This window comes from Terrapene carolina, unplaced genomic scaffold (assembly GCF_002925995.2).
Source record: "Terrapene carolina triunguis isolate 2854851 unplaced genomic scaffold, T_m_triunguis-2.0 Scaffold67, whole genome shotgun sequence".
In the NCBI taxonomy this organism is placed as follows: Eukaryota; Metazoa; Chordata; order Testudines; family Emydidae; genus Terrapene; species Terrapene triunguis.
The window spans coordinates 312,171-338,629 of record NW_020664418.1 but is presented as its reverse complement, the minus strand read 5'-3'; the positions used below and the strand labels follow the sequence as shown (position 1 = coordinate 338,629).

The 26,459-nt window shown below is 56.7% G+C and overlaps 1 protein-coding gene across 1 annotated transcript in view; it reads right to left on the bottom strand.

The window, feature by feature from the left end:
• Nucleotides 1-371: 371 nt before the first annotated feature.
• Nucleotides 372-26,459, bottom strand: part of CAPN15 (calpain 15) — a 69,081-nt gene continuing 42,993 nt past the window's right edge. Inside the window, exons 2-12 of the mRNA XM_024219673.3 lie at nt 20,154-21,654; nt 13,359-13,567; nt 11,919-12,102; nt 9,090-9,313; nt 7,794-7,919; nt 6,470-6,622; nt 4,643-4,804; nt 3,541-3,770; nt 2,591-2,736; nt 1,704-1,882; nt 372-1,333 (exon numbers count right to left, since the gene is read on the bottom strand). Of these exons, the coding sequence (XP_024075441.1) occupies nt 1,156-1,333; nt 1,704-1,882; nt 2,591-2,736; nt 3,541-3,770; nt 4,643-4,804; nt 6,470-6,622; nt 7,794-7,919; nt 9,090-9,313; nt 11,919-12,102; nt 13,359-13,567; nt 20,154-21,632 (3,270 nt within the window). The 5' untranslated portion in view covers nt 21,633-21,654 and the 3' untranslated portion in view covers nt 372-1,155. The remainder of the gene's footprint in view (nt 1,334-1,703; nt 1,883-2,590; nt 2,737-3,540; nt 3,771-4,642; nt 4,805-6,469; nt 6,623-7,793; nt 7,920-9,089; nt 9,314-11,918; nt 12,103-13,358; nt 13,568-20,153; nt 21,655-26,459) is intronic.

The following is a 26,459-nucleotide window of genomic DNA, read 5'->3' as shown; positions in this document are numbered from 1 at the left end:
AATCACCACCCCCACTCCTAGGGAGAAAAGCAGTTCCGAGCAGCCTTGTTCTGCCCACTGCAGGAGGGGGCTGCCCCCAAACACTGTTCTTTGTCCTGGTGAAATGTGGACAAACATCCCCCTGCAGGCCACGGGACAAAAAACTACCGGTCCCAGAAACCTCTGGGGCATAAGGCTTTACCCAGAGTCGGTTTGGGGGCACAGATATCAGAGGCGGGGGCACTGACCAGCAACTTTTACCAGATTTGTAGGTCATGTAAATTCCCAGCCTGATCTTCCTCTCCCCGATCTTCACCATCAGCCTCCTGTCAAGCCGCTGGCATGAGACACGGCTGGAGGCAGAGATGTCAGCGCCCCAGGCCGGGCCAGGCCGGGCCAGGCCAAGGCGATTCCATGCACCCATGGGCATTTAAAGCAGCATCACTTTCCCGACAGCCCATGCGAGCCCACTTCGGCTGGGCTGGCCCCCTGGCCGCCTCTGTCCTTGCCAGGAGCTCAGTCTCACACTAGCTCTCAATTCTCTTTTGCTGGCAAACAGCCGACAGGAGGACAAGGCAGGGCCCAAGGCCGGCTCCACCGGGCCCCAACCAGCTTGCCGCAGCCCTGCTTCCACAGCGTCCAGGCAGGCATCCTGGAGCCGGGCCCCACGGTGCCAGGCGGGCAGCAGGGAGCACACACAGACGGACAGACGTCAGTCAGAGGTATATTGTTTTTTGCAGCATCAGGTGCCTGACGCTAGCGGGGGGAGCAGAGTCCTGAGTGGCCGTAGGGTTTGGAAGGAACCTGCCTCCTCGCCCCCGTTCTCCTCCCCCAGCCTGGCCAAGGCTCCCGGCTGCCCTGGCAATTGGTGGCCATTCCTCCAGACCAAGCGCATGCGCTGGAGGGGCGGGGGAAGGGCCAGGATCCTGAGACTGCCCCCGCCCAGCTCCCTGTAAAGTGCGTGCGTTGGCGGAGGGGGGCTGTGCGGAGGGAGGGAGGGGAGCGGGGGGGGATCCCCAGCCCTGAGGGAAAGGCGCTTGGCAGGATGCTGTGGCGCTGCCCCCTGGTGGCTCAGCACCGCCAGGTCGGGAAGCAGCCCGAAGCAGCCGGGGCCAGAGCCTTGGTTAAAGCGAGAAGGCAGAAGCAGGAGAGGGGCAGGGAGGGCTGGGCTGGTTGTCATAGCGGCCGGGGCCCGTGCAGCCCCGCCACCTCAGGGGTGAGCAGCGGGTTGTGGGTCCCTTTCGTTGCCATCCAGTCATTGAGGAAGGCCTGGGCGGCTTTGCGGTGCGCCAGGCGGTGGGTGATGGAGAAGCCGGCGTTGCCTTCCAGCTGGGAGAGGATCACCAGCACCTGTCTGCAGGGGGAGAGGGGTCAGTGGGGGTGCGGCCAGAGCCTGCTCTCAGCCCATGGGTGCAGCTACTGAGAGACACGTGCTCCTATGTGGGGCTCCCTCATGCAGGGCCTTGCTAGGGCCATGGGGCTCGGCCGGAAGCTAGGCTCCCTCGCCAGCCCATGCCCCAGCCACCCCGGCACCAGATTCCCTGCCCAGCCCGTGCCCCATGGGGGTTTCTGTGGTCGGGCTGGTGGCACCAGATCCCCTCGCCAGGCCATGCCCCGGGGGGAGGGGTCTCTCAGTCTGGGCCGGCATTGCAGGCCCCGTCACATGGCAGCCTCATTCCTGGCATTCCCCGAGGTGCCCTTCACCCCAGTGGGGTGCCCCTCACCTGTGCAGCGGTGGCACGCTATCCTGTGTTTTCAGGCTGCCCCGCGTGGACACCACATTGAAGCTGTCTGTGCAGTCACACTGGACGTGCAGGTAGGACTTGGGGTGCCGGTTCTCCACCACCACGATCAGCCCCGCCCAGCCATGCGTCAAGTAGTAGCAGGTCATCCCCTCGCGGCCCTGCTGGGACAACCAGCAGAGTCAGATGGGCAGGCCCCTCCCAGCCCCTGTGTCAGAGCCACAGAGTCAGTGCCTGGTGCCTGCCGTCACAACAGGAACCCTGCCAACCAGAGAGAGCTGCCGGCCTCTCCTGCTCACCCCAAGCTATCCAAGGCACCTGCCCTCACTATGCATCACCAGTATTTATCCACCTCAGCACCCAGGGGAGGAAGGGATGATCCTGCAGGCGCAGGGATGCTCTGTGTCCCTATCCTCTGCCCTCCCTGCTCTCCAAGGACTGAGCCCATTCAGACCCCCATGCACCCCAAGCAGGGTGCCTGTGGGATCCGCCAGCCAGGCACTGCCCTCCCACCAGCCCGCCCTACCCGCCTGGCAGGGAAACCTGGCCCCCAGAGGTCAGGGCACACGATTGAGCTTAGCCAGGCTCCCTGTGGGAGAGGGACAGAGAACCTGCAGCAAAGGGGAGACCCTCTCCAGCCACAAGCAAGAGCCACCAGCTGGGGGCAGCGGTAAGCTAGGGGCGAGCAGGCAGAGCGCCAGCTGGAGCTGCAACATCCACCCAGTTATTTGTAGTGCGCTAGCTCCAGCCCGCTAGCGTGCGTCCCTCTTCCCGGGCTGGGAGGCTGCAGCACAGACAGACCCGGGGGTAGGCTGTGTGGACCGACCCGTCAGCCAGCAGCTTGGGACTCAGCTGGGCCCTGCACCCACCTCGTGCCGCTCGCCCTTGTTCTCGGTCAGCAGGATGATGGCGTCGGCCAGCGTGGTGGGCTGCGCCTCGACCTGCTCCACCATCACCAGGCGGGAGCTGTAGATGGCCAGGATGTAGCTGGCGCTGTCGGCGGGGGGGCTGGAGGCTGGGGATACAAAGATGGTTCAATGAGGGGGCGCACCAGGCCACCCTGCCCCCGCCATACTGCCAGTGCTTCCCCCTGCATCCAGCTCCTCCATCAGATTCCAATTCAGCTCCTGCTGCTCGGGACAGGACGCTGCTCAGGGCACCCTGTTCCCTTCACCAGCACCTCGCCGAGCTCCACCGACATCACAGCCCCCTTGGGACAGGCCTTAGTCACCCCCGGACAGGGGAAACCGAGGCACAGGGCGGCGCTGTTACTGGCCCAAGTCACATAGCGCCTGGAACAGGAAATTCTTGAGTCAGTCTGCAGTGATTGGAGGTGACTCACTAGCCAACTGCTGGCACAGCTGGCTCTGGGGGAGCTCCTAGGAGGCAGAGGACTGGCAGGGCTGGCATTGGGCACTCGGCCTGGCAGAGAGATCTCTGTGCCTGGAGGTACCAGGCTGGGGAAGGGCAGGGTGAGCTGTGCTGACGGTGGCCCTCTTTCCCCCGTGAGATCACAGGAGATCGCCTGTGTCTCATGAAACGGAGATGGGGCGCAGTGCTGGAGAGATGAGGACATGGACTCTCGCCAAGCTACCTTCCCTCTCCGACTCACCCACCCCACAGCCCCTCAGGGCAGGCTGCAGGGACATGCCCAGCCAATGGGGGAAGCCACATGGAGATACCACTGCCCCCCCAACCCCCCTGCCCCTGCCTGCAGCACAGGATCGAGGCGGCAGTGCAGCCAGACCCACAGCCCCTCCCTGCAGGGCGACGCTCAGCGGGGTGGTGTGCCGAGCCGGGAGCGCGCCTGGGGCCTCACCCTGGCCAGAGGACGTGCCCGGCAGCGGGGCATTCCAGTGGTTGAAGGCACAGCACACGACAGCATACTCGCCCGGCTCCAGCATGACGTCGCAGTTCACAAACTTCTTCACCGCCCGCTTGCTGTGGGCCACTAGCCGGCCCAGGCTCAGCTTGTTCCCGCTGGTGAAGGTGGCGCGGAACACCATGATGCACAGGTCCAGCAAGTGGCTGTCCACCGTGTCGGAGCGCCTGCCGGGGGAGGGGGGGGGGAAGAAGTCAGGACTGCGCCAGCCATGCCCCTGCCCACCCGGATGGGGAGGCTCTAACCAGGGGATATGGCTTTACTGCCAAGGTGAGCTGTGCTGCCGTGAGCAGGACAGGTCAAGCAGAACAGATCCACCAGCTGGGCCTGGGGAAAGCATGGCAGAAGCGCCCCCTAGCAGCAGCCAGAGTGCTTTGCAGGCATAGCTCTGTAATCCAGGGTAGGGCTACAGGGGGCAAGTGTGTACCCAAGAAAGGCTCCCCCTGCTGCCCGGGTGCCCTTTGCCTGACACAAACCCCTCCTGCTTGCAGACAGCTCAGGCAGAGGGAGACACAGATCTTGGTGATCTTTCCCCTTCATGTGTCTCCTGCACCGAGTCAGTGCTTTACACCTGCCCCCAGCAGATGGGGCAGAGCGCTTCCTGCCAGGCCCTGTTCTCATCCGCAGTAATCAGCGCCGAGGCATCGCAGCAGAGCCGCCTTCCCAAGCCAGCCCCAGGAGGGAGGCTGGGAGATTGCTGGGGGAAATGCTGATCCGGGCCATTCCCAGCCCAGGCTGCTTTGGACAGTCAGGGAATAACAACAGCTGGCCTGTCGCCAGCACCACTTGAACAAGGATCCCAAAGAGCTTTGCAAATGTTAATGGCAGGGCAGGATTATTATCCCCATTTACAGTGGGGAAACTGAGGCCCAGAGCACGGCAGTGACTTGCCCATGGTCACCCAGGGGCAATGGGCAGAGCTGAGAATGGAACCTCAGACTCCTGGCTCCCAGACCTGTTCCCCCCTGCACTGCTTGTCTGAACTAGATCCAAGGCATTGCTCCTTGCCCAAGTGCCAGACCTGGTTTCCCTGCCTCACCTGCTGCCCTCCTGGAAGAGGGCGAACTCCAACGCAGCACGCTCCAGCACCGTCAGCGAGGTCACCGTTACGGGTCCACTGGCCTTGTTGGGGAAGGTCCCCTGCACCCGAACCTCGTGCCAGTCTGAGTGGAGCTTGCAGATATCCACCGAGTCAAAGTATCTGCCAGGAGTGGGGCCAAAGCCGGCGTCAGTTCCAGGCAACGGCAGCCATGGCTGGACTGGGGCTTGCAAACCCAGGCTGCACCAGGGCCTTGGTGAGTGGATCCAGCCCCACCCTACCCACCGCTGGGCAACAGAGCACCTCCAAGGAGGATGCAGATGGCTACCCACGGACAGGAGCCACACCAGGGGTGGGTCAGGGTGGCACAATCCACGTCCTCTGCAATGGAGAGGGGCTTCCCTGTGAGCAGGGGCCAGGCCAGACTCGCCCCAGCCAGCACGCTCAGCCCCTCTCCTTGCACGGCTCCCAGGCTGGAGCCAGAGCCCGATGGGGTGGCCAGCAGGGGGTGCTACAGGGATTGCCCATGGAGACCTGGCCCGGGCTCCCCAGCCCCTGGCATTCCCGGTGGAAGAGGCAAGGAGCGGGTGGGAAAGAGGGAGGGAGCGGCAGAAACAAAGAAGAGCAGCACTGGGGGACTGGGGGATTAAATGGCTCTTCCCCAAACTAGTACAGCCCCTGCCCCGAGGCCAAGAGCCTCAAAGGACCATGAGGGGCTAGAGGCGTTTTAGAGGGAGAGGATTCCCCCTTCAGGAGACGGCACCGGCACGCTGATCACCACTAGGTGGCGCCAAAGCACCGCGCTTGGCAAGGGACAGGTGATGTGGGCACAGCCCAGCCAGCGCTGCACCAGACCCTGCCAGCCCTGCCCCTGAGGCCCTGAAGGCCCACAAACAACCAAGCACTCGGGTTTAAGTCTCCTCTAAGGTGGCACACATCACTGGCCTGGGCCCACGAATCGCCAGCAGCACATCTGGCACGAGACAGGCAGGACTCCCCATCCCAACACTGGCCAGGTCTGACCCTGCACCACATACTGGACTCACTGGGATCACGGGCGGGAGCCAACACTGGCCAGAGGGGCTAGCGAGGATTGTCTTAGCTCAGAGACTTCCGAGCCCCTGGAGCATTTACTGCTGACTCCGAATGGGGCATTTTAATGGAGTCTGTGTATCTGTCCATGTCTGACCTCGTGCCCAACTACCCACGCTCATGAGCCTCGGCCCCAGGCTGCCATGGGAACCCAGGGGTCCTCTCCACAGGCTCTGGGCTTGCCTTGCCGTGGAGTACACGGGAGCCCGGGGGCAGGGCAGGGCAGGGCAGGGTTCAGCCCTCAGGATTTCTCCAGAGCTGTGTCCTGTCCCAAGTGACGGCTTCCCCCACGCCCCTCGAGAAGCTCTGAGAGAGCTCAGGAGCAGCCATTTTTTTCCTGATTTAGGGGCTAAATTTTCCCTTTTGTAATTTTATCCTGTTGCCCCTTCTCCTTCCCTTTAAGCCACCTCCCTCGTCCCACACAAACCTCAGTACCCTCCCACCCCCAGCTGCCACTCAGCCAAGCTCTGCCTAGCTTGGCTTTTTTTTGAAGCTGGACTCTCAGTGCAGATGGCAGCAGAGTCTGATCTGAGCCCAGGGATGTTGGGATCTGGGGCTCTCGCTAGATTCAGTCCCAGGGGAAGCAGGACAGGCCCGGGGGGCGGCTGCCCAGCTCCTGTCTCCTGTTCTATAATAGATAACGATGAGGCCAGGAATTCGGAGCCCAGCAGGGCGAGGGGGACCCAGTGTAGCCCCCAGGCGCTGGCATGCGGGGAGCCCCCTGCTCAGCTTTACCTGATGAAGTCGCCGTACTCCATCCAGAAGACGCCCTCGCTGCTCCCGTGGGGCATCAGATCATGACGCAAGTGCACTGGCCAGTGAGGCCACTCGTCGGACCAGCTGCCATTCCAGGAGAAGCGGCCCCAGGGGTTCCGGAGCCGCAGGAGTCTGATGGGGCAGAGGGAACAGCCCCCAGAATCACAGCAGTGCCAGGTGAAGGGCACAGCTACTGCACTCGTCAGCTACAACCCACTAGACAGTTTTCATCTCCCGAGACTCTCCCCCTCCACCCCCCGGGGGTGAGCCAGCACAAAAGCACGGTGTCCCCAAAATCAGGGGACTGAAAGCATGGCCTGACCCAGGCCTAGTGCAGGCAGGGGCTGTGCAACCTCCTGTCCTCACTCTGCCACTACCCCACTCCTGGGCTCCCAGCACAGCTCTGCCCTGGCAGTGCTCCTCAGTTCAGACCCACAGCCCCCTGCCTGCTATCCCAGCCCTGGGCCCTCCACACCTCCGCCAGTGCTCCTCCATCCTGTATCTGCTGCAACCCAAATACCATCCTTACGCTGCGCTCAGCAGAGGCCACTTGCACGACAGCACCGAGCGGCAGAGTGGTGTGATGTAGGCAAGCCATTAAAGAGATCCCAAATTGAGCCCGCTGAGCTAGCTTTGAAAGCAGGTCTCCCACAGCATGCCCCCTCTCTCCCCCTTGTAAGCCCAGCATCGCTGCCAGTGAGGATGAGGAGGTGGCAGACCCACCCCAAGGCCCTTACAGCTGCAGCTGGAGGCTGGCTTGTTTGTACCAGACAAACAGACAAAATCAGGGGGGCAGGCGGGGAACCTCTCTGTGCAGCTCCCTCCCCCCTGGCCAGTAAAGACTGGGGACGGCTAGTCCAGTTAGATCAGGGCCACCCAGCATGCAGTGGGCAAGGATGCCAGGGGGGCCGGCCTACAGCACAGCAGCACCCCAAAGCATAAACCAGTTTGTGTGACACCAAGGGACAGAGCAAGGGATTCCACTGGGGGGACTTGGCCAGTGTTTGTTATTGGGGTTCCTGGGGTCCCCTTGGGGCCAAGGCCTGCAGGGGGGCCATTCAGCACAGACAGTCCCTTAACCCAACACCCCCATCCTCAGCCACGTGACACACCCTCTCCCTTTCCCCCAGAATTTCAGCTCAGCCCTAGGCTGACACCACGAACCCAGCTAGAGCAAGGCTCTGTCTCAGTAACCCCTGGGCAGGCGCAGGGGGCTGAACAATTTCTCTGTGCTACTCGCCCCGCCCCCCAAGCACAGAGGGGGCTGGCGACACGACACCCTGTGCACCGTGGCCCGGCTCACCTGTAGCCCTGCACGTCCCGCACGTCCAGTATTGAGTAGGCATGCCGCGGGCGAAGGCCCATGCTCTCGTAGGCTGCATCATCCACCTTCATGTTGCCCCCGCCGCACGAGGCGCCCATCAGAAACCTGCAATGGGCAGGGAGGAAAACAGAGGAGATTGGCACTGCGCTGTGTGGCACTGACAGGGATGGGAGGAGAGGCTGGGAGCTGGCCCTCCCCCTCCACATAAGGGCACGGAGCCAGGGACAATCATTCTCGAACCCCAAGAGGAGCTGCCCTGGTTCAGTGACAGGCAGCCCGGTGCCAGCCCACAGCTGCTAGTGCCAGCCACACATTCCGCTCTCAGGAACATTCGCTCTCTATTCACCCCACAGCCCCTCAGGTCTCCCCGTACTTTGCCCCAGCCCAGGGCCCCATTGGCAATGCCTAGGGCTAGGGCTGCCCATGCCAGGCATACAGCGGAACAGACTGCAGCCACCCCATGGAGATGGCGCCTGCTGAGACCACTGGCCTGGCACACAGCACTCCAGTCTGCTTGGAGCAGGTTATAGACCATTGCGTGCTGCACTCTAGAGCTTCCACTGGGCACCCCACTTCAGGCACAGAGAAGCACTGCATGCTGGGATCTGTAGTCTCTGCAGGCGGCATTACATCGTTAAAGAAAAGGGCAGCTGATGAACTGTGCAGCAGAACCCTGGGCATCACAAATGGTCTGTTTTGCCATCCCGCTCCAACCTCTCCTGCCAGAGAGAAATATCACCAGTTTCCAGCACATAACACTACCTGCCATCCAGGACCCTAACTTCCCTCCCTTCTCCCTGCATCTCCCAACGCCCTTCAGATCCAAATGAACCCTGCCTTCTCCTAGTCTCACAGATCCGGTTTCACTTCTCACGGCAGCAACGTTACGCCCCAATGGGGGAATATGCAGGGGTGGGGCCTTAATAATATAGAAGATTGGAAAACAAAACTCAAGCAAAGCAAAAACATCAAATGAATCATCAGGTTAACGATCAGCCGTTAAAACCCAACCCAGCCTGGGGATAACTATGGGAGGGAAGTTCATCAGGGTTGGATTTTCTGTATAAAAACGAACAAGGTGAAAGTCACTTCCTAGCACTATGCCCAGGGCCCTGGTGCCAAAATTTATCAGGGCTGCCAAGTGGGGCAGGTTGCATCCTGGGTTGACACTCTAGTCTCTCTTCTGTGCTATGAATGAGAGCTGCCACTCTAGCCTCTCTTCTACAACTCTATGCTCCTGACAGCTGAATGTGAACCCCTCCCGCCTCGTCTTACCCAGCCTCCTTAGAACTCAGCATTTTGGCCCAGATGAGGTCAGTGTCAATGGGCTCCTCGCGAGGGTTAGTGGAGCTGACCTGCAGCATCAGGCTCTCGCAGGGGGCGCCGGTTAGTGTAGCCAGGCCTTCGATGGCGCGCCCCGCCTGGAGGGCAAAGTACGAACCATGCAGCTTGGCCAGAGCCTTCTCAATGAGAGCTACCCAAAGCTGCTTCCTCTGGGCCTGGGAAAGGGAAAGAACCAGGGGTTACAACCACATGGAGGCGTGGGGCCAGCTACACAGAGTCGCACTCACACACTCATGCAAGCCAGGACCTTTGTGCGAAAGTTCCCCCCAGTCTCCTTGACCCCACCCTGCAAAGATCACACAGCATTATCTGACCAGCATCTTGTTCCCGTGGCGTCACTTCCCCCCCACATGTTGGAGTTGACCCAAGACTGTGAAGACTCCGACAGTGTGGTGCAGAGATGTATTTGGATAGGTTTTCAAACCCAGGTTAATGGCCCCACTTCCCAGTAAATCTGGATTTAGGAATGTTTAATAAGAAAAGGGGATTTCAAACGAGTCCTGAATGCCTGGATTCACACCTGCCCCCCAAAACCCAGCCCCATGGATTAGGCTGACTACAGAGCACTTACAGATGGAACCAATTACATTTCACACAACGTAGAGACGAGATTGCTTCAAGGACAAATGGATGACAGCTCAGAGATGTCAGAGACACAACAGCAAACTTCTCTCCCCCGCAGCGCAGGGACAATGGGGAGAAGTAATTAGACAGAGGCTGCTTTGCAGGAGGAGCGTACCCTTAAATTGCTTTGTTATGGTCTAGGCTGTGGCATTGATTATATATTCATAAATAAATGCAAAGACTGCGTGAATACAACTAGAAATCTGCAAAGGTTCCATCAGCACTAGCCACAAGGCACAGCCTATATGATTGATTGTGCAGCGCCTAGCACAATGGGGTCCTGGTCTATGCCTGGGGCACCTAGACACTACCACAATACACATAATAAATAATCCTATGGCATGCGCTTTGCTAGATGAGTGAGGCACTTTGCAAACACCCGGCAGCTCCCCACCCAAGGAGCTTACAGCCTATGGAGATAAAAAAACAGAGGAGGAGCAGATGACAGCAAAGTGACTGAGGCGCTATCTGGCATGTCTCTTGTTGGGGCTAGATGTTAAGTTACACATTTCAAAAAGCAATGGAAAATACCGCCTACATGCAACCTGGCTGAGCTAACACCATGCTGCAGGAACCATGGTAAAGTGCTTTGAGATCAACAGATGAAGCACACCCTATGATTACCCACACTGCGTGACTGAAAGGTGACATTCCAGGAGGAGGTGACTGGGGTGGGACCTTCCGAGACGGGGGAGAAGAATGAGGTTTCTTTATGGTCTATAAAGAAAGCCTGAAAGTGCTTTTGTGTTTTGTTTTTAAAAGTCCCTTTCTCCCTACCCCCCCAAAATGTTATTTATCTCTGCTTGAGATCCCATACAAGTGGGCCCTGATGCCGCTCTTATTTTGACTTTTTAAAACTCAGCTTTTGGTTCACATTGGTTATCGCTTATAACTCCAAAACCTACAAAACATCTAAGAGAAAAATTCCTTTTCTTAAAGATTCAATTCTGCTCCTCCACCCAAGACCAAAGAAAGTTCAATCCACAAGCAAAACCTGCAAGGAAACCTCCAGAAAACTTGGGGAAGGCCTGACTTAATATTTCTGATATTTTGAAGGTAAAATAAAAACACACTTTACTTTGAAAATATATACATGTAATTCTTATCCAGCCTTCTCTGTGCTTCATGAGGAGGCACAAGCTGGGCACAGATCTATTTCCCCCCTTTTTAGTTCCCCTTTAATGGTGCTCTGGCTTTCCTATAGATCTCAGTGCACTCACGTGGGAGTTGGAACATATGCCTGCAGAAATCCAGCCCACGGTTGTTTTGATTTTGAAATGAATGCTGAGGATTTGCAGAAAGCTGCCAGCCTAGCAGAGACCCACACAGCTTTCTGTGCCCCTGATTTTCTCGGGTCTCTGACACTGAGGCAGTGCGGTTTGTCCGGAGGATTTTCCGGTCTGTGTTTCAGAAAGGACACTTCCAATCTCCTTCATGCAAACAAGCCAAGCAAGCAGCCCCTGGGCCTGTCAGACTGGGCAGGGAGACCAGGCAGTGATGTCCCAAAGGGGCCGAGCCTTTTTTAATCAGTCACAATCCGAGCAGATGCCAGCTGAGCATGCCCAGAAGCGATCTGACAATTGCTCAGAGTGTGTTTAGGTCTAACGTGCCCCTCAAACTAAGCAAAACGGAGGCAGTCCTCACTGAGAACGGGGCCCTGCCCTGCTTCAAACTGCGGCCCTCTTTGCTCCCATCCCAAGGCTCGAAAACGGCTCATGCTTAAAAAACAGAATAGTCTGTAAGTGGAGAAGGGAGGAAGGAAACTCAGCAAGTTACATGCATGTGAGACCCAGGAGGCTGCAATGGAGACAGCTTGGCAGCCTAACGCAGGCACCGCCTGCAGCTACTGTAATAAAGGGAGAAACTCACCCCATAGCAGGCTGTGGAGCCGTGACTGTTCCCCATTACCCACTCCACAGCCAACGGCGAGGCACAGGGTGGACTGTGATCAGCATCCCCCTAGCCCTGTGATTTTGATCTACATGTCCTGGTAGAAGGGGCTATTCCTGCTGCGTCACTCTCTGTCCCAGCGCAGGCCTGTCAGAGCTCCCCGACCACTCGCCCATGGAACATCAACCCCTCCTGTCAGCCGCCCAGTGGCCAATGGCTGCCAAGGCAGGAGGAGGGGGTGCTGACCTGAGAGAAGAGGAGGTAGCCGCACTCATCACAGGGCAGCATGTCATCCACCAGCACTGTGGTCCACGTGCCGTCTTTACACAGCCGCACCTGATAGGCTCCCTCCGGGCACATGGTCCGTGTGATCATCACCTTCTCCACCAGCTCGGGCCGCTCTGCCAGCACCGCCAGGGCACTCAAGAACCTGGGGAGAGACCAGACAAGAGGCCTCAGAAACTGTGCTGGGGGAGGCATGTCTGCGGCATTGGCATGGAGAGACAGCCTTGAGAGGGGGCACAGGGCCTGGTGGGTGAGGGGAAAGAGAACATTCACCTTGGGGATATTCCTGCGCCTGCTCCGCAGAGGAGCCAGGAGCTGGCTGGATGTGCCCTCGGATCCCACCAAGCTAGCTGAGCCCCTGGAACGGAAAGTTCCCTCCAGCTAGATTCCTGCCTTCTCAGTCAGCTGCAGGACTCCCCAGCCCCAGGGTACCTGTGATCTGGCTGGGGCGGGCGGAGTGCCAGCCCAGCCCTGGGAGCTTTGCCAGGGACTCCAGCTGCAGCACACTTGGCCCCTGTGCTGTATCCAGCCCTGTGGGGCAAGGAGTGTTTTGCACACTGGCCCTGCCCAATGGATTAGCCCTTTTCACGCTTTCTGCCTTCGGGAAGAATAGCAGAACAGTGTCCGGGTTGGCTAAGCATACGCACGTACACAGCCTGGCACTGCCAGCAGGGAGTGCCCTCCACCTACAGTCAACACCCAAAAAACTCTGCCTTACATTCCCCATGGGCTGCAGAGAGGAAAGAGACGAGGCAGCTCCAGAGACCAGGGAGAGAGCTGGCTTTCTGAGCTATCCCAGCCACTCACTGCCAAGTCCAGGGGGCAGGCATGTAGATGGGCACGGAACATGCCAAGTGCTCATCAGCAACCATTCTGGAAGGGACGTTAAACCTTGTGCTTCAGGGTTTGAGCCAATTGCTAGCTATTAACTAGCAGGATGAGGCAAATGATCCCACACCTGCTACTGCGGGGTTCTTCCCTCGGCATCTAAACCTCCAGACTGGCCACTGTAAAACAGCCAAGGTCCTTCCTGCCCAGTGTCCTCTTATCCTTCCTGGCCATGCCCAAGTCATCTTACAGCCATGCACATGCAGCCACTGCAGAGGGGCAGGGACCACGAGGGAGTGGAACAGATCCCTGCGGCCCTGTCTGAACTGGTCCACAGGAGATCAGGAATGGGACTCGGGAGTTCATCCATGGATGCAGACACAAAATAGGAGAGGAGACTTTGGCTCTATAATGAGGGGCGAGGGCACGCTAGGGATTGGGATAGCAGCGGATGTAGGGGGTAGATGAAGGGGACTGGGGTCCGTGATGGGATGAGGGATGGCAGCTGGCACAGGGGTGTTTGTGTGAACACAAGAGAGGGTTGGTGTGGCTGGAGCACTCTCAGCCCCTTACCAGCAGTTTCCCAGGAGTCCCTGCAGAATGTCCGAGGGCCGGGGTGTCCGGAACACTGACCACTTGACTGACCAGTCCTTGGAGATGCTACAGTTGATTTCGTGGGGCCGCAGCCATAGCTTCACCCTCTGCTGCACACTGTCCCCATCAGGGAACCCCACCGCCTTGGGCCCTGGGTGAAAACTGTCGTCCACAAAGTTGACCTTGTTCTGTAAACACAAGCATGCTGTAAGGCAGGAGCATGTCTACACAGCCACCCACGGCACCGTCAGTGCACTTCCAATGGGAGGGGACTCCTGGCTCCCCACGTCCCCCAAGAGGAAGAGCCGAGGTGTATCTGCCACTGCCCTGGCTGGGAGGGTAGGACACGCTGGAGGCTGAGCCCTCGAGTTGCTGCCAAGGAGGGTGGCACCTCAAACACTCCCCTAAGGCTGGCGTTCAGAGTAAGGTGCCTGGAGACTGTAGCGGAGAGGGCACAGCAGCATTAGACCTCAGCAGGCTTTTCCCAGGGCTGCTGCTGAGTGGAGCACCTCTGAGAACATGGAGGAAGTAGGTCCCTGCAGCTCCCCCTGCAGGAAGCTGAGCCAGGCTGAAGGGACCATCCCGCTATTCCCCATGGGTCAGGGGGTATCTCACAAAGGGCAGGAATTCGCCCTCGCACAAGGAATGTGCAGCCCTATGAACACGTGGGAACCACAACTGCTTTCCACCCTCCCGAGAGCAAGGTCGGTCTCGTGGCTAAGGAATGAGGAGACCTGGGGTCAATTCCCCGCTCTGCTAGACTCCCTGTGTGATCGTGGGCTTGTCGGTCAGTCTGGAGCTGTGGAGTGGGACTGATACTCCTGCCTTTCTCACACCGTGTCCGTCTTGGCGAGTTAGGTTGGGCAGTTTTGGGGCAGGGCCTGTCTCTCACCATGTGCCGCACACCGGGGCCTCGAGAAGATAAGAATAGCAGCAAATAGGGCTTTGGAGCGAAGCCCGGAGCTGGAGCGCGGAGCAGCTCTGGAGCAGTGGAGCTGCAGGTTTTTGCCTGGAGCTGGAGCGGAGCCGGAGCACAGTTCCAAAGCCCTGGCAGCAAACCTCCAAGGAAACCTCTACTCTAAACCATGCTCTAAACGCTCACTGCTCTGTACCATCAAGGAGCCTTTGCCAACTGCTCCCTTGTGGTCTCTGAGTCATGGAAGCTGCAGGCTGCTCAGAAGCACTCAGCTTGAGGAGGCCGAGCGGGGGAGGAGCCATTGACCAAGGACACATGGAGCACAGAGATTAGACAATGGAGATAAAAATCAGAGGGCTGCTGCCCCAGCCCCGGCCCATCCAATTCCCTTCCCATCATAGGCCGGGCTGAGCACTGGGAGGGTTTCCCCAGGAAGCCAGTGCACCCATAGGAGGAGAATCTACTGGAGCTCTGGAAATTGACAGACGCAGTGCAGGAAGAGGGCTGGGTTGAAGGATTTGTGTAGGAGATAAAGAAGAAAGCGTTTTGGGGGCTGACGTGCAGGTCTACTCTGGGAGACCCTGTGGCCAGCTAGAGAACTGTTGGTGTATCTGTTGTTATAACCCTAAGGGAGCAGCCCCTGACAGAGGAGAGATGACATTTACTCAGACTGTTCACAACTGGCTGGATACAAACCAGGATCTTTTTAAATTAAAGAAAAATCGAATTGTTACAATCGAAAACAAATGCGATTTAAATGACGTTCTCTATCTATGGCAGGGGAGGGCAAATTTTTTTGTCCGAGGGCCACATCTGGGAATAGAAATTGTATGGTGGGCCATGAATGCTCACAAAATGGGGGTTGGGAGTGTGTGAGGGCTCTGGTTGGGGATGCGGGCTCCAGGATGGGGCCAGAAATGAGGAGTTCAGGGTGCGGGGAAGGGCTCCAGCTGGGGGTGCGGGCTCTGGGGTGGGGCAGAGGAGTTTGGGGTGTAGGAGGGTGCTCCGGGCTGGGACCAAGGGGTTCGGAGGGCGATCAGGGATGGGGCAGGGGGTTGGGGTGTGGGAAGGGGTGCAGGTTCTGGAGTGGGGTTGGGGATGAGGGGTTTGGGGTACAGGAGGTGCTCTGGGCTGGGATCAAGGTGTTCAGAGGGCGGGAGGGGAATCAGGGCTGGGGCAGGGGGTTGGGGCAGAGGGAGAGGTTCAGGGGTACAGGCTTCGGGCGGCGCTTACCTCAAGCGGCTCCCAGAAGCAGCGGCACGTCCCTTCTCTGGCTCCTATGCGGAGGCACAGCCAGGCGGCTCTGCACGCTGCCCCATCCGCAGGCACCGCCCCTGTAGCTCCCATTGACTGCGGTTCCCGGTCAGTGGAGCAGCAGGGGTCGCGCTTGGGGTGGGGGCAGCGTGTAGAGCTGAGGCCCCGAGGTGTTCCTATGCCAGCGGTGGGCAAACTATGGCCCGCGGGCCAGATCCGGCCCGTCAAGGCTTTGGATCCGGCCCGCGGGATTGTCCCCCGTGGCACCGTGGGCCCTGCACTGCTCTCAGAAGTGGCCAGCTCCACATCCCTGCAGCCCCCGGGCAGAATGAGCAGAAGACTTCGTGCATTGCCCTTGCCTCCAGGCACGGCCCCCCGCAGCTCCCATTGGCTGGGAATGGGGAACTGCGGCCAATGGGAGCTTCGGGGGAGATACCTGGAGCAGCTTTAGGTAAGCAGCGCCGGCACAGAGCCCGAACCCCACCTGCCCCCTAACTCCCTTCCCTGAGCCCCCTCGTATGCCCTGCACCCCAACCCCCTGCCCTAAGCTCCCTGCTGCACCTGCACCCCTGTGTACCCCAACCCCCTGCTGCACCCTGCACCCCCCTGCACCCCTGCCCTGAGCCCCCTCCTGCACTCTGCACCCCAACCCCTTGCCCTGAGCCCCCTCATACACCCCGCACCCTTCCCCTGCCCCAATCCCTTGCCCTGAGCTCCTTCCTGCACACCACACCCCCTCCCACACCCCACACTCCCTCCCGCACCCCAACCCCCTGCCCCGGCCCTGCATACAATTTCCCCACCAGGATGTGGCCCTTGGCTCAAAAAGTTTGCCCACCCCTGTCCTATGCATAGGAGCCAGAGGCTAGGGCATGCCACTGCTTCCGGGAGCAAGGCCCCTGACCCTGCTGGTGCGCTGGAGGGGGGCCATGCCGCTGCTTCTGGGAGCCGCGTGGAGCGGTCCCCGACCCTGCTCCCCAGATGGAGCGCCGGAGCAGGGCAAGCCCCAGACCCCGCTTCCCACCGGGAGCTCGAGGGCCGGATTAAAATGCCTGGCGGACAAGATCCAGCCCGCGGGCTGTAGTTTGCCCACCCCGATCTATGGGGCTAGCTCTTTTGGCTCCTGTTCCAGTCTGAAATCACTGTGGGAGGTGGGGGGTTGCTCATTTCTTTAATTAGTGTTTCCTAATTGTTCACAGCCTTCCTGATTTTGCAGAGGGTTTTTTCCTACTAACAAGTTTCACACTTACAATATTAATCTGTATCGAACAAGAGAAGTCCCAGGGCCTCCTTAGTCTTCTCTGGGGGGGACCTTGCCACACACTCAGAGACTAAATTGATGAGCAAATAACCTGTGCTCTATTTGCAACCAGCACCATCTGATGTACTGCACATGCAAAGGTGGGTCTGTGTCAGGATCCCCGCTGGACAGGTGGGGAAACTGAGGCACAGGTCAGCAGCAATGAGAGTGTCAGAGCCAGGAACAGAACCTTGTTCTCCTAACTCTCATTCAAGCACCCTCGTCACTGGACCAGGAGTGATACCATCAGGATTGGAGCAGTTACCATCTATCTAGCGCGCGGGGTCCCTGTCACCACCCCTTCCTTCGTGCTCGCTGAGGCTTCCCACCCAGCTGCCTTTCTGGATGCGATGCTTGATCTGGTCTAGAGAGACATGGGCTAGCTCCTAACAGCAGCAGTGGGCCCCGGTGGCACGGGCAGCCGCCCGAGTACATACCAAGGATTGGGCAGGAGGGTACTTGAGCAGAGCTGGCGTGTGTATGTCAGCCCACGCTAGGAATTACACCTCCCAGCTGCTGTGTCCACACACCCTGGACATGACTGTGGGCAAGTCATTCCTGCTCTGTTTCTCAGTTTCCCCCTTTGTACAACAGTTTGCTCGATTACCAGAGGGGGGGAGTCATGAGGATTAGCCAATGGGGCAGATTCTCGAGTGGTGTAAACTGTCACAGCTTCCCTGACTTTGATGGAGCTCTGACAATTTGCATCAACCCAGCATCTGCCCCAGTGTCTGTGCAGTGCTTTAAAACAGAATGCGCTTTATTAGTGCCAGGTGTTACCATTAGAAAGGGAGGGAGGAATGCAGGATCAGGGGATCCAGACAGCATAAGGTAGAGAGAGAAATGAGAAGGGGAAACAATGCCAGGCAAAGAGACAAAAGAAATGGGAGAACCTGAACGAGTTTCGTGCCAAAGGGGGCAGGGCAGAAATAAGACTGTAGGTGGGGAGATTAAATCTTATTCTGTTCTGGGACACAGAGGAAGGACAAGGCTAAAAAGGAATAAAGCCAGGGCCCTGTTGGTTAATACACAGACCCAGGGAGAAATATTTTGAAATGTACGAGCAAAACAGAGCAAGACAAGAGCAGAATGCCATCATCAGTGAATTCAAGCAGAACTTCCTCACTCAGAGGGCTACTAACATACGGAATAAACAGCCAGAGGAGACTGCTGATGCAAATAGCATCAATGGGCTTCAAGAGGTTACTCCATATATTTTGGATGCTTGGGACTAGTCCAAATAGGAACTGCCACACCAGAACAGAGCAATGGTCCATCCAGTCTGGAGTCCGGACTCCGGCAGCGGTCTGTACAAAACATAGCCATGGCTTTAAGACTATCAAACACAGCGGCAGATCGAACTCTTTAACCTTCTCTTAAATTCAGGCACAGAGCGGGAATGAATTCAGTCAGGCAGAATCTTTCATGCTGTTATGATGGGAGCACAGACTGAGACCCAGCACATGAGAGGAGAGGAACAGGAAAGAGTGGGGGAAATCTGGAGATGACGAGAGGGTTACTGCTTTATTAATTATCCATCATGGTGTATTTCTTTCAGGTCCCAGGACCCTGTTAAGCTTCTCCCTCCAACCTGTTGCAGGAATTCTGATCAGTTCGGTTGATCTAGCTGCAAGCTTCAGGGGTAATACCTTCACAGCTGACCAGAGGGAGTTCGCTGTGCCTCTGGGGTCTGGTGAGCTGCAGGGCACTGGGCTTGACCTATCTGTCTGATCAGGCTTGGATTAGACATCAGGGAATGAGGTGAGTTATTCTCTACTTGACTGTCTTAGGTCCTGATTCAGCAATACACTTAACATGCCAGTAGCTCCAATGATTCCAAATTCACTTGCTTAAAGTTAGGCACATGTGTAAATACCTTCCTGAGTCAGGGCCTTATGGATGTAAAGGTGCCTAGCTGCCTTGGCAAAGATGGGTGCCGATAAAAATAAATGTAGACCATAATTTTCTACAGCCTCGTATTCAGAGTCAGCATTCCGGTGGTCAATAATCTCCAGTGGGGAGCTGTAGGGGGAAACCCCCAGCAGGGCTCAGTGAGGATGGAGGTGAATTCCTCACCAGCAAAAGGGAGCGATGGTACCCAGATTCCACCCGCAATAAAAGCTACAATGTCTAGGTCTTCTATAGCTCTTTAAATCAGTAGATCTCAAAGTGCTTTACAGAGGTCAGTATCATTATCCCATTTTACAGATGTGGAAACTGAGGCACTGGGCAGGAAAGTGACTTGCCCAAGGTCACCCAGCAAACCAGTGGCAGAGCCAGGAGTGACATCCATGTTTCCCAAGTCCCAGTCCAAGGTTCTTGCCACTAGCAAGTGCCTCCCACTAGCCCAGATCAGCTGGATGCTTTCTCCATAAGGCGCTCCTACATTACAGTGAGGAAAGCAGGAGAGATTAGAGATTTATTTAGTAGAAGCAATGAATGAAGGTTGCCATCAAAGCATCTTATCAGAGCAAATCATTGCAACGTGGCCAACTCTTACGGCAAATCTCATGTTGTTGTTGTTTTTTCTTAAAGCCCTAAAACCTGGGAGTCACATGAATCCAACAGAATTGCAGCTTTCATTTAAAAACAAAACCAAATCAAGAAATGCCTAGCCTTCCTGGCTGCAAACAGAAGCTTAAGAATGTGAACCCTAAAGGTTAAGAAGTCAGAAAGCAAATAAGAGCTCCGAATGAATGATTTTTAAAACCTCATGTTTTTTAAGTCAATATCATGACTTTTTAGGCCCGAAGTCACAGATTTTTAAATTCTTGGGGTTGGCAATGGTGGTATTATTGCTATCAGTCTGCATTCACCTTTTTTGTCTCTTGTTTTATTCTTGGACTATAAGTTCTCTGGGGAAAGAACCATTTTTGTTCTGTTTGTACATCACCTAGCACAATGGGGTTCTGGTCCACAGCTGGGTCTCCTAGGCAGTACCAGAATACAAATAATAAATAATAATGTTCCTTTATAGCATCATTAGGTTTCAGAGTGAACACACATTGAGTAGAACTAGGCAGTGCACACATCTCAGAACTATTGTTTTGGGCTCTCTGCAGACTCAGGCAGACAGCATTGCAATGGGTCACTCTGTGAAAGTATCCTCTGCAACCATAAGGGCTAGAAACTTAAAGGGAAGGTTAAATTGAGCAGAACCTCCTGGGCTTGCCAGAGAGGTGCCAGGCTCGACGGCCCAGAACCAGCTCATTCTCCCCACCCGCTATGCAGAGTGCCCAGAGGAGCACAGGCATAGAGCGCAGAGTAAGGCTGTGGGGTACTAAGGGGCCTGGCAAGCACTCACCTCCTGGCAGAAGCTCACAATGTTTTCCCACAGGGCCTTGGCCTCCCCCTCGTCCGTCTGCCGCCGCTTCTCCGCATCCATGCTCTCCCGCCTCTTGAGCGGCTTGGCCCCCTTGCGCTGCGTCATGTACAGCTGCGGGGTGTGGCAGGCCACACAGTGCTTGGCCTTGAGTTCGTTGAGCAGGGTACAAGCGGGGCAAGACCACTGGCTCGGGCTGTCCTGTACCAAGGGCGGCTGGGAAGGGAAGAGGCGGGCCATTTTCCGGGCCGATGGGGCTTTGCTGCCGCAAGAGGCGCAACCCCCTTTGTCGGAGCCGCAGTCGACGCACTTGGGGGCAGGCTCACCCTGTGCCCCATGTTCCTGGAAGCCGTGCAGTTTGGAGCAACCACAGGCTTTGCACTTCTGCACCAGGGTGGGGTTCTTTAGGGTGCACTTGGAACAGGCCCAGGTGGTGAAGTCGGGGCTGGAAGGGCTGCAGGGGGTGAAGCGCACCGAGTCCCCCGCCAGGTCAATAGTGTCACTGCCTTTCAGAGCACTGCAGGCCTCACACTTGCTCGACCCAGCCGAGTTGAGCAGGGCACAGGTGCTGCACTGCCAGTGGGACGGGCTGACCTCCATCTCCTCCTCCAGCACACTCAGCCGCTTGTTGGACAGCAGCTCCTGGAAGCGGGCAGCTGGGGGTGCTCTGGCCTGGCCCTGCGGAGACCCCTTCTGCCCAGACGTGGGCTGAGAGACGTCAGGCACCTGTGGCTGCAGCTGGGGTGGCACCTCCCTGCGGCTTCTGGGCACGGGGTTGTTCTGGAGGCCAGGGGAAAAGGGGCTGAAGGTTGGAATCTTCTGAACGTCCTGCTCCATGATCGCCGGGCTCTGGCTGGCAACAGGGTCACTGTCCAGAGTTTCTATGGCAACACCGGGCTGCGGGGGAGCTGGGACCACATGGAACCCTGCTGGGGCAATGACTTCGGGGACTACCAGCGCCTCCGGGGGGATCTTGGGTAGCGAGAGCTTGCGTGGCCCCCCACAAGCGGAGCAGGAGTTGGCCACGGGGGTGTTGTGCAGAGTGCAGCGCTGGCAGGCCCAGCCATCCTCCAGCTCCGCCTCGTCGGGGCTCTTCCCCCCAGACTCTTCGCTGTTGCTCTCCGTCTTGCATGCCTCCTCGGTGGCAATCCCCTTGGGCTCCACCAGGACAGCAGGCTTGGGCAGGACGGCGGGCTTGGGCAGGACGCCATTGATGATGGGCAGCGGGGAGCTGCCAGGCCCAGGCTCCGGTGTGAAGCCGCACACCTCACAGGCCTCCTTGCCCAGGAAGTTCCTGAAGGTGCAGCGGGCGCACGACCATTTCTGCTCCTCCACACTGAGCCGCAGGATGTGGTTGAGGTCTGGCTTCTGGCGAGGGGCCTCACAGATGGAGCACTGGCGCTGGCCCACTGGGTTCAGGAAAGTGCAGCGGGTGCAGGACCACTCCCTCACAGCAGCCATAGAACCAGGAGAGTGGGTGTGACTGCAAGAGAGCAGGAGAAGAGATCATTACCAACCCGCAGCATAGGGAGGGGAGCAAAGGAGAGCCTAGAACTCTGTGCAAAGAAGCCTCGAACCAGCTGCCATCAGATGGGCTTCTGGTAGGGGATGGACTAGGATGCTCTCTCTGCACTAGCCAGGGAGAATGCGTGCACACCTCTGTAGCAAACACACATAGCTCCTGCTAGAAAGGTACTCACGTGCTTACGTAAACAGGACCTTGCTTACAGTACGGGAATATACAGGAGTCCAGTGTAGAACCAATGTGAATGAAATTGTTTTTAGTTATCCTGTACCATTGTAACTTCTGTTCACCATTTCATTACACTTGCCATTTTGCCTACATTGTAAGGGTATGTCTACACTACAGGATTAATCCGAATTTAGATAATTCGAATTTGGGAAACAGGTTGTATAAATTCGATTGTGCGCGGCCACACTAAGCACCTTAATTCGGTTTTAAACCACATTAATTCGGTGGTGTGCGGCCACACTACCCCATTAACTTAAACACAGTAATTCGGTGGTGTGCGTCCACACTAACCCTAATTCGAATTAACAAAATCGATTTAGGCTCTACTCCGTTCGTCGAGGTGGAGTACAGAAATCGATTTAAAGGGCCCTTTAATTCGAATTAACTGGCTCTGTAGTGTGGATGGGTGAAGGGTTAATTCGGATTAAGGCAGCTAAATCCGAATTAAAGTCCTAGTGTAGACCAGGCCTAACTTTCATTACACTTGCCATTTTGCCTACATTGTAACTTCTGTGCCATATTGTAATTCAAACCCCATTTTAAAACGCTTACTCCATTTTGTAAGGGCTTGCTGCAACCTTCATTGTTGCAAACCCTGCTGTAATTTTATTAGTCGAGTTGAGATGTGTAAATGAGGGATGCATGGGTGATAGAATCAACCTCCAGCACCAGCCCGTCCTGATGAGATAAAGTTCAAATACCAACGGCTGAAGAACTAGACAACAGCCCTAACTCAAGCAAGAAGCATCCGCCCTAAAAAGAAACAACAGAAGGAAGATCAAACACCAGCGTACTAGGGACTGGTTTCTCTGGCACTGACAACCCATTTCAACAAGCACACAGCACCAAGCTGGCTTCCTACCAAACAACTTGAGGAGCAGCAGAAAGGCAGCCATCCAATGCTGTGCAATGGCTGTGGTCCCTTCCCGGACAGAAGAACACCCCCGCCCCACAAGGGCATGTCAGGCTCTCAGTGGATCCATCAAAGACCTGGAAGTGATCCCACTTTCTTCCCTTCCCTCTTGCTTTTCATGCCGAGATTTCACGTGTCAGCAGAACTTCCATGGGCAGTTCTCTGAGTAATCACATGGCACCAGGCAACACAACATAGATTCAATCACACTTTGGACTCTACCGCACAGAAGCAGTGCTTTGGCTTAGAACTGTAGAGAAATGCATAGGCACATCTCAGAGCACAGGCTGAGAAGTATATTAATACCACACCTTCAAGCAGCTTTTCTAAAGCACCTTTCTCCAGCTTACTCTTGATTAGTTTAAACTGCACCTGTGCCCATTCACCTTAAGTGAATATCTGGATTATTTACAGACAGGGCCGGTGTAACCGCTAGGCGAACTAGGCGACCGACTAGGGTGCCAAGATTTGGGGGTGCCAAAAAGCGGTGCCCCAAAAATTTTTTTTACACTACAGTGGAGTCACAATTTACACGGGGGTTAGGTTCTAAAGTCACCGCATAAGAGGAAAATCGCGTATAGTGAAAATTACCATAAAAGTACAGTATACACTAGAACAGGGGTCCTCAACCTACGGCACGCATGCCAAAGGTGGCACGCAAGCCAATTTTTTTTTTTTTAAAATGGCAGGCTGCGGGTCCCGGCTGCCTCTGAGCCTGCTGACGACCTGGGGTTCTGTTCACTCAGCTGGCAGCGGGCTGAGCAGGGCCAGCAGTGGGCCGGCTCCTGCCAGCTGGGGTCCCAGCCCTGCTCAGCCTGCTCGGGTCCCAGCCAGCTCCGCTCAGCCTCCTGCCAGCCTGGGTGAATGGCCTGGGGTTCCGTTCACCCAGGCCAGCAGGACGCTGAGTGGAGCCGGCGGCTGGGACCCCAGCTGGCAGCGGGCTGAGGTCCCAGCCGCCGGCCACGCTCAGCCCGCTGCCGATCTGCGGTTCTGGCTGCCAGCCCCTTGCCAGTCGGGGTCCCGGCCACTGGCCCCGCTCAGCCTCCTGCTGGCCTGGGGTTCCGTTCACCCAGGCCGCCAGGAGGCTGAGCGGATCCGGCGGCCGGGACCCGGCTGGCAGCGGGCTGAGCAGGCTGAGTGGGGCCGGCGGCTGGGCCCCCGGCTGGCAGGAGCCAGCGGATGGAACCCCAGACTGGCAGCGGGCTGAGCAGCTCAGCCCGCTGCCGGTCTGGGGTCCCGGCCGCCAGCCCTACTCAGCCCGCTGACGATCTGGGGTTCCAGCTGCTGGCCCCTTGCCAGCCAGGGTCTCAGCCACCGGCCCTGTCAGCTTCCTGCTGGCCTGGGTGAACGGCAGGAGGCTGAGCGGATTCGCCGGCTGGGACCCCGGCTGGCAGCTGAGTGAACGGAACCCCAGGCCGGCAGCAGGCTCAGTGGTGGTCAGGACCCACAGCCCGCCATTAAAAAAAAAAAAAAAAAAAAAAAAAAAAATCAGCTCGCGTGCCACCTTTGGCACGTGTGCTGTAGGTTGAGAACCCCTGTTCTAGTGTAGACAGTGTATACTAGGTATACTGTGTGTACTGTAGTTTATGGTAATTTTCATTATACGCGATTTTCCTCTTATGCGCTGCCCTTAGAACCTAACCCCCGCATAAGATGTTACTCCACTGTATTCATTTTTGAAAATTTATAATAATCGATGCTCCGGAGGGGGAGGGGGGGACGCAAGGTGGAAGTTTCGCCTAGGGTGCAAAATATCCTTGCACCGACCCTGTTTACAGACAGACACAATGATCATGTAACAGAAGCCCCTGTTGTAAGACAGATATGCAAGGGGAAGAAAAAGACACTCTGGTTAAAAAATCAGGTTTTTAAAAGAAACAAATGTTCTTACCTGGGTAATTCACAACAACGTCGCTTATTAAAACTTGAACACATTTTAAAAATCTAATCTACATCTCACCCTGAATGGTGAGTATTTGCTTTGTTCCCACTACTCAACTGTGGCACTAGCCAGTTTCACTTCTGGTCCCAGACTCTTTCTAGTAGCACAGGGAAACTGCTACAAGGTTTGCAATGTAACACTTCAAGGGAAGCTTTAAATCCTAACCGGGCAAAAAACAAACCCAAACCACTTTTTATTGGAAAAGGAAACAAAAAGGATGGACACACGGCTAGTGAGCTTAGATTTTGTTGGATCTTTTAGTACAGTAACATTTGGTAAAACGTTGAGCCTATGCAAAGTTGGCTGTTCCCTCAATGCTGGGGAAGCCTTTACTCGGAGCTGTGTGCTTGGAGATTAAGCTCTCTGCCTTACCGTCGCACTAGTATTGTTTTCTGCCTGAGAAACGCACAATCTCCCCTAGCAGGGATGCAGGGTCAGATGTATACCCACCAGAGCAGCAATGTCCTTTCCAGCTTGTAGCACGTACTAACAGGTGCCAGGAAACGCAGGGTCTGTGCCAACACCCCAGAGCGTGATCGAAGGTCAGCACATCAGGCTGAAATGGGAACTTCCTGCCTCTTTCCTCATTTACGGGAGGGATTTGAGGGTTGGAAAAATTATAAATCTAAACAGAAAAATTGTGAAAAGACAGAGAGAAAAATCCCAATCTGTGTCAAGGGGATGGGACCCTTGAAGGGGGAGCGGGGCCCGTACACCTGACTGGTCAGCTGCCTCCTAAATGGTATTAAGAGAAGGCACCTGGGGTAACTCAAGAAAGAGCAGGAGAAAGCTGCCTGAGAAAGACACAGGAGCAGCAGAGGAGAGCTGGGCCAGGGAACCACCGCAAAGACTGAAAGGTGAAGAAGAACATTGGTGGTGAGGACTGGCCAGAGCTGGGGGTGCCCTGGAAAGTTTCAGGGGAGCTCGTGCAGAGGCCCCTAGGAACAAGGGGAAGAACCAGTCTCTGTAAGGGAAGCTGAGCCTGATTGATGCTGGAAAGTGGACTTGCAGGCAAGGGACCCCTGGGGAGTGGAACACTGCAGGAAGCCCCCTTGCGACAGGCTGGAGCAGAGGGCTGTGGGAAGCTGAGCCCTGGCCCAAGGGGTGGTCCTGCAGGGATGTCCCCTGAGCAGGGGTAGGAGTCCCAAGTAGGAAGGAGGCCAGATGTGGGGCTACGGAAGAAGAGTTGTGGGAAGGAAGCGATTCTGGGAGCAATCAGGAGGGTGATCCAGAGCCAAAAGGCAGAAAGAGGAGAGGGACAGACTGGTTAACGGAATGGTTTCATCATGAGGGTTTTTCGGGTTATTGCATGTACACTATGCCTAGAGGCAGGCGTTTGAATTGGCCATTGAGAGAGACCGAGCTCCTCGTATGGCCGGACCATGCCATGCCATGGCCTGCCACAGGAGGGTGCCCCAGATTGTGGTCGCCCTAGGACACTCAAGCCCAATGGGCCATCAGCAAACAGCCCTGATCCTGCCATCATGTCCATCGAGGCAGACCCTTTCCCCCCACTGGGGATCAGTGCAGCACAAGGGTCCACCTGTGCAGGTCTGACTGCAAGATCGGGCTTGCAAAGAGAAACCCAGCAGTTCTACAGCAAACGAAGCTACACCCCAGGCCGCAAAATAGCACCACCTTGCAGCACTTCTCCCTTGGAAACAGGGCCGGCTCTGGCTT